Here is a 17,579-nt window from a genome sequence, read left to right as displayed (position 1 = left end):
AACTTTTTTGTTTTTAACGCAGTATGATTCTATAAAGTAAAAGGTAACTCAGTGTAGGTATAGTACAAAGCCCAATATTTAATAGCCAGGCACTATTTTAGTGTGTATGAACTCCGATGTCCTACCAATGACATACTGAGTTAGTTACTTGTCCAAAGTCACATATCCAGAGGGGCGGGGGGATTCCGATCCAGCCAGGCTGCTCCAGAGCCCACGTTTCACTCCCTCTCAATACACAGAACAGGTTTGGAGAAGCGGGGTGGCTTTATTTGAAGAATGGGGGATGGCTGAGTCCACTTTCTGGCCATTCCCTAAGTCACCTCTCAAGGCCCCTTCCGGGGAGCCCTCTGAAGAAGCACTGGGACTCCATCCATCTTCGTTTTAGAACCACTGCTCTGGATTCTGTGGGCCCAGCTCCTAATGTTTCTGCTAGACTTTACTAAATTCTCACCAAGAAACTGTGCCTCTCTTAAAAAAAAAAAAAAAAAGTTACACTGAAGGACAAAGCAAACATTTTTTAGGAATAAGTACAAAATGATAAACTGGTCTTCAGATTGCTGGCATCATATGACTGCCAGTAGTGATACCATGATGAAAGGGAAGGCAAACAGGCAGTCTTCGGACTGTAGGCAGGCCACAGATTTGGATGGTGGGGCCTGCAGCATTTTTTTAATTGAATTCATGGGCTTACAGCAGGGCATCCGCTGTCCACTTTGTCCCAGTGTCCCCTGCTTCTCACTGTCTGGGTCTGTCGTGCTATGTTTCTAACCTGGAGGCATTGGAGTTTGTCACCCGTGTTATGTTCACACACACACACACACACACACACACACACACACACACACACACACAATGTCACGAGCATGAAATTAGAAAGAGCATGGCCTTCAGAAGCTGGTTTCTGAGATGCCCAGTCAAAGTCCCTCTAGGGCTCCAGAAGAGATCAGGCATCAACCCAGGCTCTCTGTCTGCAGCACAGAGGCATTCGTGCTCTGAGACGCACTTTGGAATCTGAGGCCATGGGGAGACTTGGCGGGGGCTGGAACAAGAAAGTCAAGACCAACTCAAGCTCTAAACTTGGGTTTTCAAGCCTGGAACTGATGAGCCCTGAAGTGCTGAAAGTGATTAATTTCCTGGAACCACAGTGACAACCAAAGAGAGAGAAAGGCTCAGGGATCAGCTTCTTTTTCTATAAAAGTGGGTGAACTCTGAGAACTTCACACTAAATGACAGAGGTTAAAAAAAAAAGCCCAGCCTTTTACAATTGTATTCTACATCTCCATATAACCACACCAGGCTGCAAATAACACATATTGGACTTTAAAAAATAATGAATGTATTTCTTTATTAATGCAGGAGCTATATATGATGTACAGTATTGTCAAACTCAATAAGCTGAACTTGCATTAAAATTGCATTAACTTTTTTGTATTAAATCACATCTTGTATTTCAAAAACGGCTATAGTAAGGTTGAAATAACTTAATTTTTTTCACACTCCAGTCATTAAAGTTTTACTTTCCAGAAAACTGCATGATAACCAACAGCACAATTGTAGTGGGTTTTAAGAAGAAAAAATGTTTCCAAATGATTAAAATCAACATTCCCTTTAAAAAGAGAGAAGAGTTCTGCTAACACATTTTTTTTTCTTGATGGTATTTAATAAATAATGTAGCCATACACTTTCCCATACAAAAATTTATCACCGTCTTTGCTCTGTTGGAGTTAATTGGTTTTAACTCATTATTATTTATTCGGTTATTTATATGGTTAAACCATCCTACATGCAGCAGTTGAGAGATACTGACCTGTGGCCCAACCGGGAACGGGGGGTGGGTCTGACTGGCCTGGTGTTGTTCAGGGGTGCCTGGGTCTGACAGCGCCGGATTTCCTCTGGCCCCTGGAATTCAAAAGAGAAGAGTACCCTTAATGTAAGATCCAGCCCGGGAACTGCCCATGACCCCATTTTCCTGAGATGCCACATAACATTAAGGCACAGATGATATGCCAGAGTGCTTTACCAATAGCTCCAGTGCTCAAATCACTTGTCAACTGCATACATTATGCTAACGGACGTTGGGGATGGACAAAGTCATTCTGGGAGGGAGAAGGCTGTGACAGCAGAGAAAGTGACACCATCATCAGTCGCACTAATAGGCTTGCATTATACATCAGTTTGCGGGGGGTGTGCCAACATGGCCCCGCTGTGGGAAACTGCATCCTTTATGCATAGGCGGGCAACCGCTAATCTAATTTCCCAAAGCCAGAGAAAGCGTGATCTCAGAAACGACCAAGCACATCTATATTATCCCTTAATATGGCTTCGTACCCTTAAGCCCTTTCTCCATACACACTTCAGGTACTGAATCTTATGGATGCGTTTTCCTAAAACAAAGCCTTTTTCTTTTCTTTTTTTTTTAAATTGAAGTATAGTTGATTTACAATGTCATGTTAGTTTCAGGTGTACAGCACAATGGTTCAGTTATACATACATATATATGTGTGTGTGTGTATATATGTGTGTGTGTGTGTGTATATATATATATATATATATACACACATATATACACACATTCTTTTTCAGATTCTTTTTCCTTATAGGTTATTACAAAATACTGAGTAGAGTTCCCTGTGCTCTACGGTAGGTCCTTGTTGGTGGCCCCTTATGTCCTAAAAAGCACATGCATCTCCTTAAGCAAATTTCCTGGGTGCTAACTGACCCCCACACTACCCCCAGGGATCCCCCCCGTGGTAAGCATAGAACATAATGTACTTCCTTTGCTAGAATCCTGTTGGATGCTAAAGCCTGAAAAATGAAATTCCACCAAAACAGCAGATCTTTCAAACTTTCTTAAACATTATTGTTTCTCTGTGTGTGCTTATGTGCTTTGTTTCAGGACAAACCATAGAAGGTGATATAGTGGCAGTAACAATAAATATATAAATAAATAAGCAAGCAAACAAATAAATAAAGCTAGCAGCCATTTTTGAGGGGTCTTAGTTGGTAGCTTTTGTTTTCTTGGTGATTGAAATCCAATTCCAAGCCATCCTTAACAAGATCCTCTTTCCTGATGTTTGTCCTATGAAAAGCAAGTGGAAGACAATTCAAACCTTGTTTACTGGCGTGCCATGGATGACCAAGAAAAAAAAGATATGATTCTGTCACACTTACAAACTTTAAAGAAGGTATTATTAGCTCATTTAAAGCAAATTCTTCTATATATTCTCCCAAGGGACAGACTTATAAATAATGGAAATGTGGAAAAAAATACTTCAGCACATTAAGCTACAAATAAAATTGACTGCTACATATTATTCAATTGACTTCCATCTCCACAGCCGTGTGTCAATCATAACAGCATTTTATAATAGGATTAAGCAATAAATGTGCAAAGCCATTATGCAGAAATCTGAAAATCTGATTAATTTGTAATATTTCTTTGTGCCAAAAGTCAAGAATGGACATTGCTTGGGGAATACTTACAAGCATTCTATTGAAATTTCTAAATTGATTTGGAACAAACTAATAAAAACACAGACTTGCTGACATTTTATAAAGTGAATTCTGTCAAAATATGTTTGGCATTTTAATGATCGCTGTCATTTAATAACAAGGGTAAGATGGCCCGTCGTAAGGTGCCCACAATTTCCCCATAACATGCAGGAGACCTTTCTTCTAAATTTTTTATATTTGATTTATTTATCATGCTTGAGTAGCAGGGCATTTTAAACTGGGAGGTACATTATGCAGTGTAAATCTCACAACTTCAGTTCTTACAGACCCAAGTCCTATTTTGCCTTAGAATTCTCAGTAGAGTTTTATTTACTTTTATAGAGCTGACCAGGTCCCAAAGTGATCTTTTGGTCAATTAATGTAAATTCTCAAATGGTTAAAAATCTGCTTTGGTTTAGTTTATGAAAATGTTTTTAAAAAATTGGTTTGTTCTTTATGCTTGCCAGACATGGATTTTTATGCCTGACTGTGAAAAAGTCTGACAATGCAAAGAGAAAGAGAAAAATCTTTTTATACAATTAAAAAACATACATCTTAATCAAACACTTTTTCTATCCTATGCCAGGCCCTTCTGCCTCCTACTCCTTTCATGCACACCGGGCTCACTGTTTGGTTCTGTTCCTAATGACACATCATGGTAATGTTTGGGATCTGTCCCATCCAGGCACTGTGTCAACAAGATTGTGTCTTTGTTACCTGTAACTTGACACAGATTACATTTGCTTACATTTTATTCTCTGTTGCTGGAGGCTCTCACCAGTGCACAGCAGCTTGTTTTGAGGCTGGTTATTCTCAAAAACCATGTTCAGTGCAGTCCAGGACAATTCCACACAATTTCATGTGTAAAATGAAGTCTTTCACAGGCTCTAGAGGAGATTATGTATGCTCTCCTGCCTGGATCAAAAACTAATGTCTCTTCTTAATGCACATCTCCATTTTCCCCAAACGCATGTATCACACTTAACCTTGTAAGACCATAAACTAATCTGTCTGGGGTCATAAGGCGGCTCCCAAATCAGGGGCCTTCTCAGAGCCAGAGGGGGGATCCAGTAGTCAGAATGAATAAATGACGTTGGCTAAGAGTTTCAGAGAGCTCTGAAGCAGCGCTCAGCCATAAGTTAGCAGAGAATTTGAGGTGAGGTACAGGCACAGATACGAAAATGTGAACTTAAATCGGTTGGGCAGGTTCCTCCTGATCAGGGTCCTAGGAAATGTGCTAGAAGATCAAGGAGATCAAAGAAGCCCAGAAAGCTCTCTGTGGCCTGTTCTGAATTTAAGAGTCTAGGCTTTTCAGGCAGCAACTGTGAGCTCCAGGAGGGCAGATCCTGTGTTCACTGGTTTACTGCTTTATGCCCTGCCCTTAACGTAGGCATCATTCACATTGATTGACTATTCACTCAATGGAAACAGAGGCTGGGCTTTTAACTGGGGGCTGGTATAATTCCTTTAAAATAGGTATGGCATCCACTTCACTAGTTACTCTTATTTAGCATAAACTTTGGAAATTATCTCTAAATTATTAGCTTCTTAGCAAATTCGACTGTAATTCTGATTTTTTGGGGGTTTTTTGTTTGTTTGTTTTTTTAATTTTTATTGGAGTGTAGTTGATTTACTCCAATGTTGTGTTAGTTTCAGGTGTACATTAAAGTGAATCAGTTATACATATACATATATCCACTCTTTTTTAGATTCTTTTCCCATATAAGTCATTACAGAGTACTGAGTAGAGTTCCCTGTGCTATATAGCAGGTCCTTATTAGTTATCTATTCCAATTTAGATATTAAAAGCAGTTTGGTGTACAGGTTAAAAGCAAGGGCTCTTAAATTTGAAACTCTCCTTGCATTGAGATTTAGCCCTGCCCCTTAACTAGTTGGGTGAACTTGTGCTGGTTTTCCAGTTTACTTATATATACACTAGCTTCCTCTTGTAAAAACCCAGGAAAATAATCGTATGTCATTCATAGGGTCGCTATGGTGAGGATTAAATGAACACATATATTTGTAAATGTCTTGGAACAGTGCATGCTTGTCACAGAAGTGCTCTTTCTCTTGACTACCATTAGTTAATAAGATTTCATTTATATTTAATACAATATTTAGTATTATTTAATTTGCCCATCATATTTACCTGCCCCACGTAACTCAGCACAAACGCCCATGCCTATGTGTGCTGTCCATGTTTCCTCACACACCACCCTAACAGCGTGCTCTGTACCATTTGATAAATGTTTGGATCTGAACTAAATGGTCAGGTCTTTAAAGAGCCTATGAAGTGAGATATTCACGGATAATCCCTCCTTTAGTCCCTGGTAGCATAACCAGGTAATACAGCACAAAGATACTGCCAATTTGCTCCCAAATTCTCACCCAGACCATAGCTTAGACCAGCAGCTCTCACCCAGGCCTATGAATCAGAATGGGCTGTGGAGCTTCCTGAACACATAGAGGTTCACATCCCTCAGGAGGCTACTTTCAGAGCATCCAGGGGGTGGCTCATGTGTACGTTTTGTAAAACGCCACTGGTGATAGAAGACCACGGGGAGAAAACAGTGGCCTACATGCTGCTCAGGCAAGTATGAATCTCCTGCACTGAGGATGCCATACAATTAGCTTTATGACAGCAGATGGGTCATCAGCCAGCATTACTCCCTTGGCCCTCCAAGCTCCTCTACCTGGAGCATTCTTGCATCGTAATCCTGGTGGCCTTCTAGTTTAGCAATCTATGTCAGATGCATCTATTTTGTAATGTTCACAGGTACTTTAAGGAGTAAAAACTGATTTTAAAAGGGATCGTAAGGACTTCCCTGGCGGCCCAGTGGTTAAGACTCTGAGCTTCCACTGCAGGGGGCTCGGGTTCAATCCCTTGTTGGGGAAGTTCCACATGCTGCTCGATGCAGCCAAAAACAAATAAATAAAAGCGATCATAAAAAGATTTAAAATAGCTACATTATATTTATTTCTTTTCTAGCTTTATCAGTAGCAATTAATGAATGTTGTCGGATGAAAAACAAATGAATTAGTCTTCTATAACGTTTACAGTTTTGGATCTTCATTCAGTTTTTTTCCATTATCAAAATGTATTAATGGGTTTTAATTTTTTTTAATAAATTTATTTATTTGTTTATTTATTTTTGGCTGTGTTGGGTCTTCGTTGCTGCATGTGGCCTTTCTCTAGTTGTGGCGAGCAGGGGCTACTCTTCGTTGCGGTGCGCGTGGGCTTCAGTAGTTGTGGCACGTGGGCTCAGTAGTTGTGGCTCGTGGGCTCTAGAGTGCAGGCTCAGTAGTTGTAGTGCACGGGCTTAGTTGCTCCTCAGCATGTGGGATCTTCCCGGACCAGGGCTCGAACCCATGTCCCCTGCATTGGCAGGTGGATTCTTAACCACTGCACCACCAGGGAAGCCCTGGGCTTTAATTTTTGAGTGCTTAATTTAAAAATAAATAATAAGATGACCAGGAAATAAAAATAAATAAAATAAAGTAGCTATATAATAGAAGTCACTTCTGTAAACACAGGGACCCCTGATAGAAGTCTGCTAAGGAAAGGATAAGTCATAAATGTTGGAGACACTGAAAGACTGATTAAGAGTTTGGCTGGTACACTGCAATAAAACTTAATTTTAATTGTTAAAATGCCTGCTTGTCAGAGCATTGGTTCATTCGACACCATTTTTCCAGTGTTGATCTTGTATCCAAAATCTGCAAATCTGCTGGCCGCTCTCTCTGCTCTGGAGAGCCTGAAGTATCTAGGTAGCTGGGGTGGGGGCAGTGATACCCTAGGCCCCTGCTCCTCTCTTTAGTAACTTCCTGACTGGGGGAGCCTCTGAAGTTGCACCCTGCCCCCCACCAAGTCAAGGTCAGAGTTCCTGAATGACCATCACTGCATTCCTCATAGTAAGTTAGTTTTCTTTTGCAAATTAAAACAATTTTCTTTTCGTATAAGAGTTTTTGATTAACTGAGGCAAACAAGACTCAGTACCTCTTAGCAACTCTAAGAGTGAAACAGATGTGCACTCCAGGATAGTTTTAAATCCGACCCCCTCCACCATTACCCCTTGCCTCCACGTGTCTTTTTGGAGTTGGCTCTTCCAAATAAGTCATTTTAAGAAACAAATAGAACATTTTTAATCCTGAGAGGGCATACTCCTTTCTGGATCCTTACCCCATTGCCTTTGCAAAGAGGATACAAGGGCTGGGGCAGATTGAGGAGAAAACAGACTTGCACATATGAATGGCTCATCGGAATACACCAGTTCCACTTTCAGTTGGCCATCCTCCAATATTCAGTGCACTAGATTCCCTCATTAACGACCAATGCATTTTTAACAAATCGATTCTTCAGAGGGAGAGTTTGGGTTTCTGTCTGCTATGCATTAGCACAAACAATCACAAGAAGGTCACAGGGATCCCTCAGCTTTTTCTGGTATGTATACCTTTCCTACCCACTGTTTGCTGTTTTCACTGGGGAGTGAGGTGAGGCAGAGGTTGCTTATTATAAGATGGACAGTTGAATGCATTATTATTTCATGTTGGGCATGTGAACCCAGCTAAGTGGTGCAGAAGGCCCCTCTAAATTAAACTTCCCTTTCTTTCAATTTCTTCAAGATTACTAAATGCCAAGGAAGGAGTGGAGGTGTCTATAAAAATCTTTTCAAAGTCACTGCCACTGTCTGCCATTTTTTATTGCCCGTTGAGATTTCTTTATGATACTGGCCACACATGTATTTACGTCCAGAACACTACACAGACCCCTGGTGGAACTGGAGACTCTAAAGAGATAAGCCACGCTTGAAAATTAAACATTCATTAATTAACTTAGGGTTTGTGCATTTTTGCAAGTTCTGTTGTCAAGTACTTGTAACCTCACCCATTGAGGCCTGTAGAACAGTAAATGTCTGATGACATTAATGGGAAGAATGGATTCCTTTATTCTTCTAGCAGGTGACTTATCTGGCCTTTGATGGAGGGAAATCCAGTTATCTTTGAGTGAGGGGTCTAGGTCGTCAGTGGTTTTATTTTATTTTTTCTTCAGTGGCTTTAAATGCTGATCTTTATTTAAAGGCTGTACATAAGCATTAAAAGTCAAAGGGAGATTAGAGATATCTAGGTAAAGCAGAACAAGAAACCCCAAAAATCCCTTATTTGGACTTGATTATCTGAAGATGTTTTTGTAATATCTACCAAAATTATTCAATATTTGCTTCAGTCCTCCATGTAGACTTAGTCTATGTGTGCTCTGGAAACCTTTAAAGACGTTTTCTTCTCTCAAAATTTCCTATATCTCCCTTCAGTCTTCCTCCAACAATTTTTTATCATTTGTTTTCACATCCATCTCATAAAAGCAGAGCTGAACTCCTGCGATATCCAGGCCAATAAAGTTCTCAATTTCTGTAAATGCTTCCTCTCAGAAAAGAGATGAAAAAAGAGACAGTCATCAAATATACTTAAGCAAAATTCCACGACACACTGTTGGCATGTGGAGAGCTTTGGGGTACGGATCAATGCTTGAGCACTGCTGTCTCTACAAGAGTATAAATTCCTTCAGGGCAAAGATTCTTTCTCACTAACCTTTGTATCTCCTGCAGGTCAGCTCTGGGCCTCGGCATGTGTGTATGTATGCATATATGTGTGTATGTATGTATTATGTATGTACGTTGGTGTTTAGGTAAGTTGTTCTTAAAATGTTGGAGATGTGTATCAGAGTGTGCCGAAATGATTTAGAAACAGATTTTAAACCACCTGAAAATGATTTGTCTCATTTTTAAAATGCCCTTCTTGATCTAAGAAGCTTTGCTAATTTCAACACACTTCTCCCAGGAAATGGACACTTCCTGACAAGGTCATTGCTAGGGGCCACGTTCACCACCGCACTGCATCCAAGGGATGAAGTCCTTGCTCTCAACCTACTGATGGGACCCTGGTACGGGCCCCCTGGACACAAAGGTCGTGTAGACCCTGTGTTTTTATGCACATGCAGGGAGCTTGATTCTACGCTTCATCTATGCTCAACCTTACGTGAGGCCTGGCTACATAATTTATGGGGCTCAGTGCCAAATGCAAGTCCAAGTCCCTAACCTGGGGCTGGGAAGTCAATCTCCCCCTTCCCCAGGGTTGCTGCCTTAATCCACGGCAGATGGGTGAACTCAAGGGATTGCAACCTCCTTGCTGGGCTGCGCTGGGCACCTGGATGGGATGAGATGCATGCTGATCCTATGACTCTCCCTGCACCTGAGTCTAGCACACTGAGAAGGGCAGGAGGGAGAAGGTGACAGCTACACTCCAGCTTCTGGGGTCCTGGGGCACCCAGGGCAGAGAGCAGGTGGCTGAGAACTGCCCTGTCCTGGAGAGGCAGGGAGGTAGTGGCAGGACCGCCAGAGGCTCCGAGCCTCCCTGCCTCTGACCCCACGCTCTTGTCGTCCCATTGGACTTGACTCACTAAACACAATTTCAAAGATAAATTATTAAGAATCTCAAGATGGTGATCTCAGAGCCTTAAACTCCACAGATGGGACCCTGCTGGGTGGCGAGCCCTGTGTGCCTGCAGTGGTTGATGGCCCATGAAGCAGGCCCTGCCCAAGAGACCTTCTCATCAAGGGTCCTCACGTTTTAAAAATTGCACATAAACCTACAACTCTTTGAGAGCCACCTTCCAAATCAGTGTAAATTCTGATAAGAGTGTTTATGTCTACAGAGGAATTTAGACGTGGCTTGTTTTCCCCAACAAGAAACCAAACTTACAAATCTTCATGTTATTATCAGTGACCACATGTGCTGGAAAAGTAAGATAAAATTTTGTTTTGTTTTCTATCCATTCTCAGTTACCTGTTCCTAAAATGGGGAGACAGGGCATGAATTCCTTAAAAGAAAAATCATAGAAAAGATGTCTTTTCTTTCAGTTGTAGACCTATTTTACTAACAATGTTACACTTTCACTAACAATAAACACAGATTTTTTTCCCTCCTGACCAGCTGCCAAGTTTGACAACAAGGGGATGAGATCAGGACACTCTCAGGTGGAATACCTGGCCTAGTTTTAAGGTCCCCCAAGTTACCTACCCATGGCAAAACGTGCAAGAATGACTGAGAACTGACTTTAAATATGCTTGAAAACTGGTCAAAGCTGATAACTAATCTGCTTTAAAATTCTGTGTGTGTGTGTGTGTGTGTGTGTGTGTGTGTGTGTGTGTGTGTGTGTTGGGGTAGGAGGATGAGGCGGAAGGGAGGGGAACTAGTCCATTTTTTCCTACCTTCGTTATAGTAACGGGGGTGGGGGGGACAAGCCATAGCGTAAAGGTCACTGTGATTCTTTTTGCAATAGCCCAGCCTCCAGCCTCTTATAGCAACACTTGAGTTTGTATCTAATATCTGCAAGGCTCTCTTTGAGGCCCCCCCAGACCTACAGAGCTGCCCCATCAAAAGTCCCATTATGAGTTTTTAAACTGTTTTCAGTTTATTGAGGTTCTTAGCTGAGCAGCCCCCAATGCAGGCAGACCCCAGAGACTCTGTGGGTCCAGTTCCAGACCACCACAACAAAGCAAATAATGCAATAAAGTGAGTCACACAAATTTTTTGGTTTCCCAGTGCTCACAAAAGTTACTATACTGTAGTATACTATACTGTAGTCTATTAAGTGTGCAATAGCATTATGTCTAAAAAAATGTACACACCGTAATTTAAAAATACTTCTAAAAAATGCTAACCATCATCTGATAACACAGGGTAGCCACAAACCTTCAATTTGTAAAAAAAAAAAAAAAAAAAAAAAAAAAAAATGCTGTAACTGTGAAGCACATTAAAGTGAAGCACAATAAAACAAGGTGAGCATGCAGATACCTGGACCCCAAGTCTGAGAAGGAGGTGAGGGTGAAATAGAGAGAGCTGCATCGTGGTTACATGAGCTCAAGTTCCTGGGTTAGACTGAAGTCAGCTGGAAACCACAGTGATGTATGTTTCCCCTCTTCTCCTAAACCTACATGCCTTCAAAAGGTCTGAACTCTGCACAACCTTTCAGCAGCAAGGAGGCTGCTGATCTGACATTCAGAGTATGATTTACCATGAGCCACAATGGAAGAAATCATTATTTCAATTGGAAATGATGGCCTCTGGGTGCAGTCGCTTCTGATAACATACGCGGTACAAGATCTCGGAGACCCTCAGTGCAGAAAGCGTGTGGCCCTCGGTCCGCGGTGACTGTGAAGAGCAGGCGATTGGATCATCACAGACTGTCGACCCTCCCAGACTTTGAGACGTCACAGGGCAGTCCAGTTAAAGAAGCCCGTTAACGATCACGCGAATAGAAAGATCTCGGCATTTGATTTTGCCAAGTAAAAACGTTTTTTTAAACTGCCATGCACTCTCACGATCCTACAACAAAGATATTTTAAAGCCTTTCTCCCATACCAAAGAATGTGTTCTCTGTTTAAAGGAAAATCCTTTAAATTGAAGCAATTCAGACTAATGAAAAGCTCATTGCATCGGACTTTTCTTTCTCCTTCTCCCTTTGCCCCGTGTCTGCTTTGTTGCAGAGGGACACTGGTCCGTCACAGAGCATTCAGGAGCTTCTGGTCAACCTGGTAGGATGTGAGGAATCACAGCAGCCCTCTCCTTTCACTCCTCCAGGCACAAGAAATATCTGACCAAACGCTCCTAAAATGTTTCTTCTTTTGAATAAATAATTCCTCTTTTGCCTATCCTTTTGTAGAGACATCAGTATAATTTTCTTTATATATAAAGTTCTATGTGCCAAGTAATACATTAATTACTTTGCATATATTATCAACCCTTATAATGACCCTGTAAGGTGTTTATGATTATTATGTCCATTTATACAGGATACTAAGTTTTATTACTCACATACCTAGTTAGTGACAGAGAGGTGACTATATCCCAGGCTATCCGATTGATGGAAGGCCCACATCTGTATCAGCTAGACTACTCCACTGCTCAAATATTTTATAAGCATTCACCAAATACTTACTATGGGCCAGACACTTTGTTTAGTATTTTGTCTACATTTTCTCATTAAATCTCCAAAGAAGCCCTGTGTTATTGGGATTATCATTCTCCTTTTACAGCTGTGGAAACTGATGTTTAAACGGCTTAAACAACTCACCTATAGTCACACAGTTAGGGAACGACAGCACTGGGATTTGAACCAAATTCCATCCAACTCCAACGACACTTACGCTACCCTAGGTATCAAATGAAATGTTCCAGGGAGACAGAACACAATAAATCCCACACCATGACAGAAATTGTACTTTGGGGATATCTTCTTCTGTACCCAGTGAACCCTGGCTCTGGAGACCTCTAGGTTCCAGGTCTGGGAGGTGGGTGATGGAAAAAGGAAAATGGAACATGATGGCAGGAGACAGGCTTTTCCTGTGCCCCACTTTTCCCCCAGACATGTCCTGACCAGCTCCTAAGAAGTAAGCACCCCGGTCTCCTGTAAAATGATGCTCATAATTGAGCAGAATGACAGCCGCATGTAGTTTAGGGTCTCCACGTGATCTCTGGACCAGCAGCACAAGCACCGCTTGGGACCCTGCTCGGAAGGCAGACCTGCAGGTCTCAGACCCACGGAATCAAAATCTGCATGGAAAGAAAATCCCCAGGTGATTCATACTCACAGTAAAGTGTGAAAAGCACTGGTTTTGAGTTTACAGCTCTCTTCCTCCCTCCCTCCCTCCCTCCCTTCCTTCCCTCCTTTCCTCCCTTGGGTGGCATTTAAAGTGTACATGCACCTAAAACGCCCAACTTTTAGCAGACATTGGCAGTGGACTGTTACATCCTTTCTCACAGAAGTCAGGCGGGGGCAGGTGAGAATGTAGGAAAAGCAAACGTTCAAGAGGCAGACTCTCCATCACAGTCATCACCCTGGAGCACGTCTCACCCCGTGCAAGCCGGAGGGAGGACTCCCAGGGAAGAGCGTCACAGTGGGAAGTGCTGTTCCTACATTCTTAAAGGGAAGCAGATTTATCCTTTTCAAAACACAGCAAAACTCATGCCAAATGTGGCCCAATACCCTTGCTCTGTGATTTATGATGATTTTCCTGACACTTTCTCCTTCCATACCCATAGCTCTGCTTTTCCATGGTGAGGGCCCATGAAGGTAAGAGTCTGGCCTCTCTACTTCAGTTATTTACCCTGAGAGCGCCACATTCTTTGCAAAAGTAGCCAGAGTGCCACTTTAAAAAGGGGGAATAAAAATTTTAAACCCCTTTAAGCTGAAATAAAATTGCATTTCTACACAGATACTCTGAAAGGGTAGAATTTGCAATCACTCTTGCATGCAACTAAAGATTGGTGAAAGTGGGGTCACTTAGAACTCAGCAAAGGACAGGAAGGAAATACCCCCAGAGGAACTACATTGCATGAAACTGTAGCATCACACCTAGTTAGCAAGCCCTTACAGTAATGAAGCGTCTATGACAGCACGACAGCACAAGATTGTGCAGGAAGAAAAGGATGTCACACAACTCACTGTGTACAAATTGCCAAGTGCTGCAAAACCTTCTTTGGAGATGGGGTAATGAAACACTGCATCTGTAGTAAGATTAAGTAGATCTAGAATATAAAAACTCAAATTAATGACCCATCAATAGTTAATAGTTGGTTAGATTTCCCCCTGCCCGAGAATTGGTTATAAAAAACCAAACAGCCGAACTAGTCCAATTCATGTGTCTCTGACCATTTTTCTCTCACTTAGCCTATTTATTTCTTAGCATTACTGTAATTGAAAAAGTATCTATTGCTAAAAGATGCTATTAACTTGAGTGCATTCATAGAGTGTTCTATCACTAATAGACTTAGGTCATATTCTTTTATCCATTTAGCAAAGCATTATTTTGTTGTCCTCTTGTTCGGAAGATTTTGTTCCACTTAAAGTCAAATAGAACAAAAGCTTCACAGAACTTGTTCAGACTGTTTTTTCATCATTATTTTAACTCCATTATATGATAGGATCAAACGCATAGCAATTTCCATTTGTTATATTAACTTATTTTTGGATCTGTGTCAGAGCTCATTATAAAAATTATGCCTATGAAACATGACTTGGACTCAGATTATAACGGTAAGGTTCTAAGTCCAAATACTTTAAAAATCTACTTCTTGAGTTTACATTTGGCTTTAGAACGGTAGTGTCCGAATTGAAGTAGAAAACAGAGCCGACCGCTAACTCAATGGTGAAAAGGTGACATAGTGGAAGTAACGCTGTCCAGTCATTTAAAAATATATACCAAATCTAGGATGCTACAGATGTAAAATTCATGAATATTTTATGTTGCACTAAGAAAGAAAACAAGCTGCTAATTAAACCATGACATGACACTGATTATAAGACACATCCCAATTTTTATCCTAAAATTTTCCCTTTAAGATGTCACATTAAATTATGAGGAGGAAAGCTGTGTATCTCAGAATGAATAAAATACTTTAGTACTCATTGGCCTTTATATATCTATAAATTATGGCACAGAGAACAAGCAATAGCATAAACTGGAAATTTTACATTTAATCTCTAAATATCCTCAAGATTTGGTGGGTCAGACTTTTATGACTGGAATATGATAGTTGGATAAAATGCCTTATTTAGAAGAAATAGATTCAATCAAGAAGGGATCGGGGAAAGAAACTAACAGCTGTAGAGCATCAGTCTGGCAACAGACTAGAATATTCTACATATGTCACCTGATTTCATCTTCATACCAGCCCCATGATATTAGAACTCAGGTTCAGAAAATTTAAGTAACAGACATACATCCACAGCTTATTTTTTTTAAAGGAGGAGGAGGAAGAGGAGCTGGGATTCAAACCCACATGCGGTCAAGTTTTGGGGTTCAAGCTGCACCATAAGCAAATCTATGGACAGTCTGCAAATCTAAGAGTGTGTATAATGAGGAGTGTTTAGGTATATCAACATGCTTCAGCCAAAGACCACCATGTAGTTGAACTTGATTTATAGACTCACTGACAGGAGGGAGAACGCACACCCTGGGGAACCATGGGGCATCACAGTAAGAAGAGATGACATGGATTTGGGCTTGTGTTGAGTGACTCTGAAGAGGGTTTGAAGAAGTGGGGCTTTGCTCTGGATTGGACCCTATCTGGAAGTCAGAGCTATGTTATGATTGAATATTTTAATAATTCTTGTGTAGAAGATAGGAAAGAGGGAGTGGGGTTAAAGTCATAATTGGGAAAAGAGCAATATTCACTCATATTAGCCAGGATGGGTGAATAGTTGGCCATTTTGTGGTCTGGACAATGTTCTCGTTTTGTCTGTCTTCAGACGGGCTATGGGGTGATCTTGGTTTTGTCCTGATCCATCCTGGTCAGATTGGCCTTGTCTGATTTGTTCTGTGAAACTGGGCTCAGGAAGAGGACACCAAGGCCTCCTGTGCGTGCCAGGCTGTAGTATTCCAACAATACAGCCTGGAGTCAGAATGACTTGCGTTTTCATCTTTGCTTCACCTGTGCTATCTGTGTGACTCTAGATAAGTTACTCGACCTCTCTGATCTCAAGTTTCCTCAACTGTAAAATGGAGATAGCCATGGCACCTGTATTATAGTTGTGATAGGGAAACAGATTACCAAATGAAAAGAGCCCAGCATTGTGCCTGGCACAAAATAAATGCTCAACAAAGTTGGTTGTCACTATGAGTTATTACTGGAGCATTATTACAAATGACACTGACATATCATTATCCAATCACAAGTGATCTTGATAAAGAAGGAGAGAGGAAAGCATGTGACCACAGAGGACGCCCTTTAGAGGAGCCTGTAAAATCAGACATGTGCAACCAATATCCACGAACGAATTCAGGTACAGGAAAAACAAATGCAGGAAGACTGGACAATGAGGATGACGTCTGAATCAAAGTCGCCACATCTCAAAACTCTGAGTTCCTGCCCAGTGTTTCTAAACAGCACATTTCCCACAAGTCCAAAAAAACTCAGCATCTCCCCTCTCAAAAGCTCAGGTTCCTCCTAACTTGCTCCAAAAGCAAATCTCTTTGCCTGGTCCCTCTGCTTCACTCCCAGAGACAGCCAGACACCATATCCCAAATCTTGCACTCCAGCCTTGCTGACCACTTCCCCTCCTCTGCTTCAGCTGCCCTCATTGTCACTCAGACCGTGGACATAGTCACCGTACCTCTGATCTGTCCTGTCTCTCATCCATCCTACACACTGATGGCAGTGAGACCGTAAATACTGGAGACCTCCCCCCCATCTTTGGCTTCTACCTCTCCGAGAGAAAGCTGGGTCTGCAGATGGGGGTGGTACGGGTTTGGGGTGGAGTAGGTGGGAAAGGGGACACCCATCAGGAGACCTGTCAGTGGTGAAGGCTGGCCCCAGGGAGAGACGTAAGGGAGCAGGAGAGTCTTGCGGGGAGGAGCGCAGACTCTGCAGCTGGATTGCCCGCTGTCTCCACCACATACCAGAGGTGGGACCTCAAGCAAGTGGCTTAATCTTTCTCTGCTCAGTTTCATCATCTGTAAAATTGAAATAAAAATCGTACTTCCCTCCTGAAGTGAGGATTAAGTACATTAATCCACATAATTAAAGTTTCTGGCACATAGTAAACACTCAGTGAAGGTGAGCTTTCTTATTACTATTATATTTCAAGAGAGACAGAGCCCTACGCTGGGGTCCGCACTGCCAAGTGTGTCGCCCAGCAGGGCTGTAGTCCACAGAGCAGGCAGTGCTCCAGGCAGCAGGCCTGGGGACAGTGGCCACAGCTGTTTGATCTGACAAAGATGCTGAACGTTCGCCTCAAACACTGTCAATGCCTCGAGGGCAGGGTCGAGCCCGCAGGTGTGTCGGGAGAGGAACACAGAGACGGGATGGAGCAGGGCCCAAGAGCAACCTCCCCTAGAGGTCTGCGAAGGCTCTGTGGGCAGGGGGATGACAGGCACTGCCCACAGCTCAGACCCAGGGGCGAGGGAGCTCAGCACAGAGCACATGCAGCCCAGTGTGAGCTAGGGCAGAGAAGAATGAAAGAAATTATACTTCCCAAGTGGAAGGTATGGTTTTCAGGGCAATGTCTGGCAGTCATGGCTTTGGCCAAA

At 42.1% G+C, this 17,579-nt stretch overlaps 1 protein-coding gene across 2 annotated transcripts in view; it reads right to left on the bottom strand.

Moving 5' to 3' along the window:
- POU6F2 (POU class 6 homeobox 2) overlaps positions 1-17,579 on the bottom strand; it is a 451,109-nt gene that overhangs the window by 248,891 nt on the left and 184,639 nt on the right. For both annotated transcript variants that reach the window (XM_057550212.1, XM_057550213.1), the window contains one exon: positions 1,808-1,899. In XM_057550212.1, the coding sequence (XP_057406195.1) occupies positions 1,808-1,899 (92 nt within the window). The remainder of the gene's footprint in view (positions 1-1,807; positions 1,900-17,579) is intronic.

Source organism: Balaenoptera acutorostrata, chromosome 7, assembly GCF_949987535.1.
Source record: "Balaenoptera acutorostrata chromosome 7, mBalAcu1.1, whole genome shotgun sequence".
Taxonomy (NCBI): domain Eukaryota; kingdom Metazoa; phylum Chordata; class Mammalia; order Artiodactyla; family Balaenopteridae; genus Balaenoptera; species Balaenoptera acutorostrata.
Note: the sequence above shows the minus strand (reverse complement) of the source record. Positions and strands in the feature narration are given on the sequence as shown.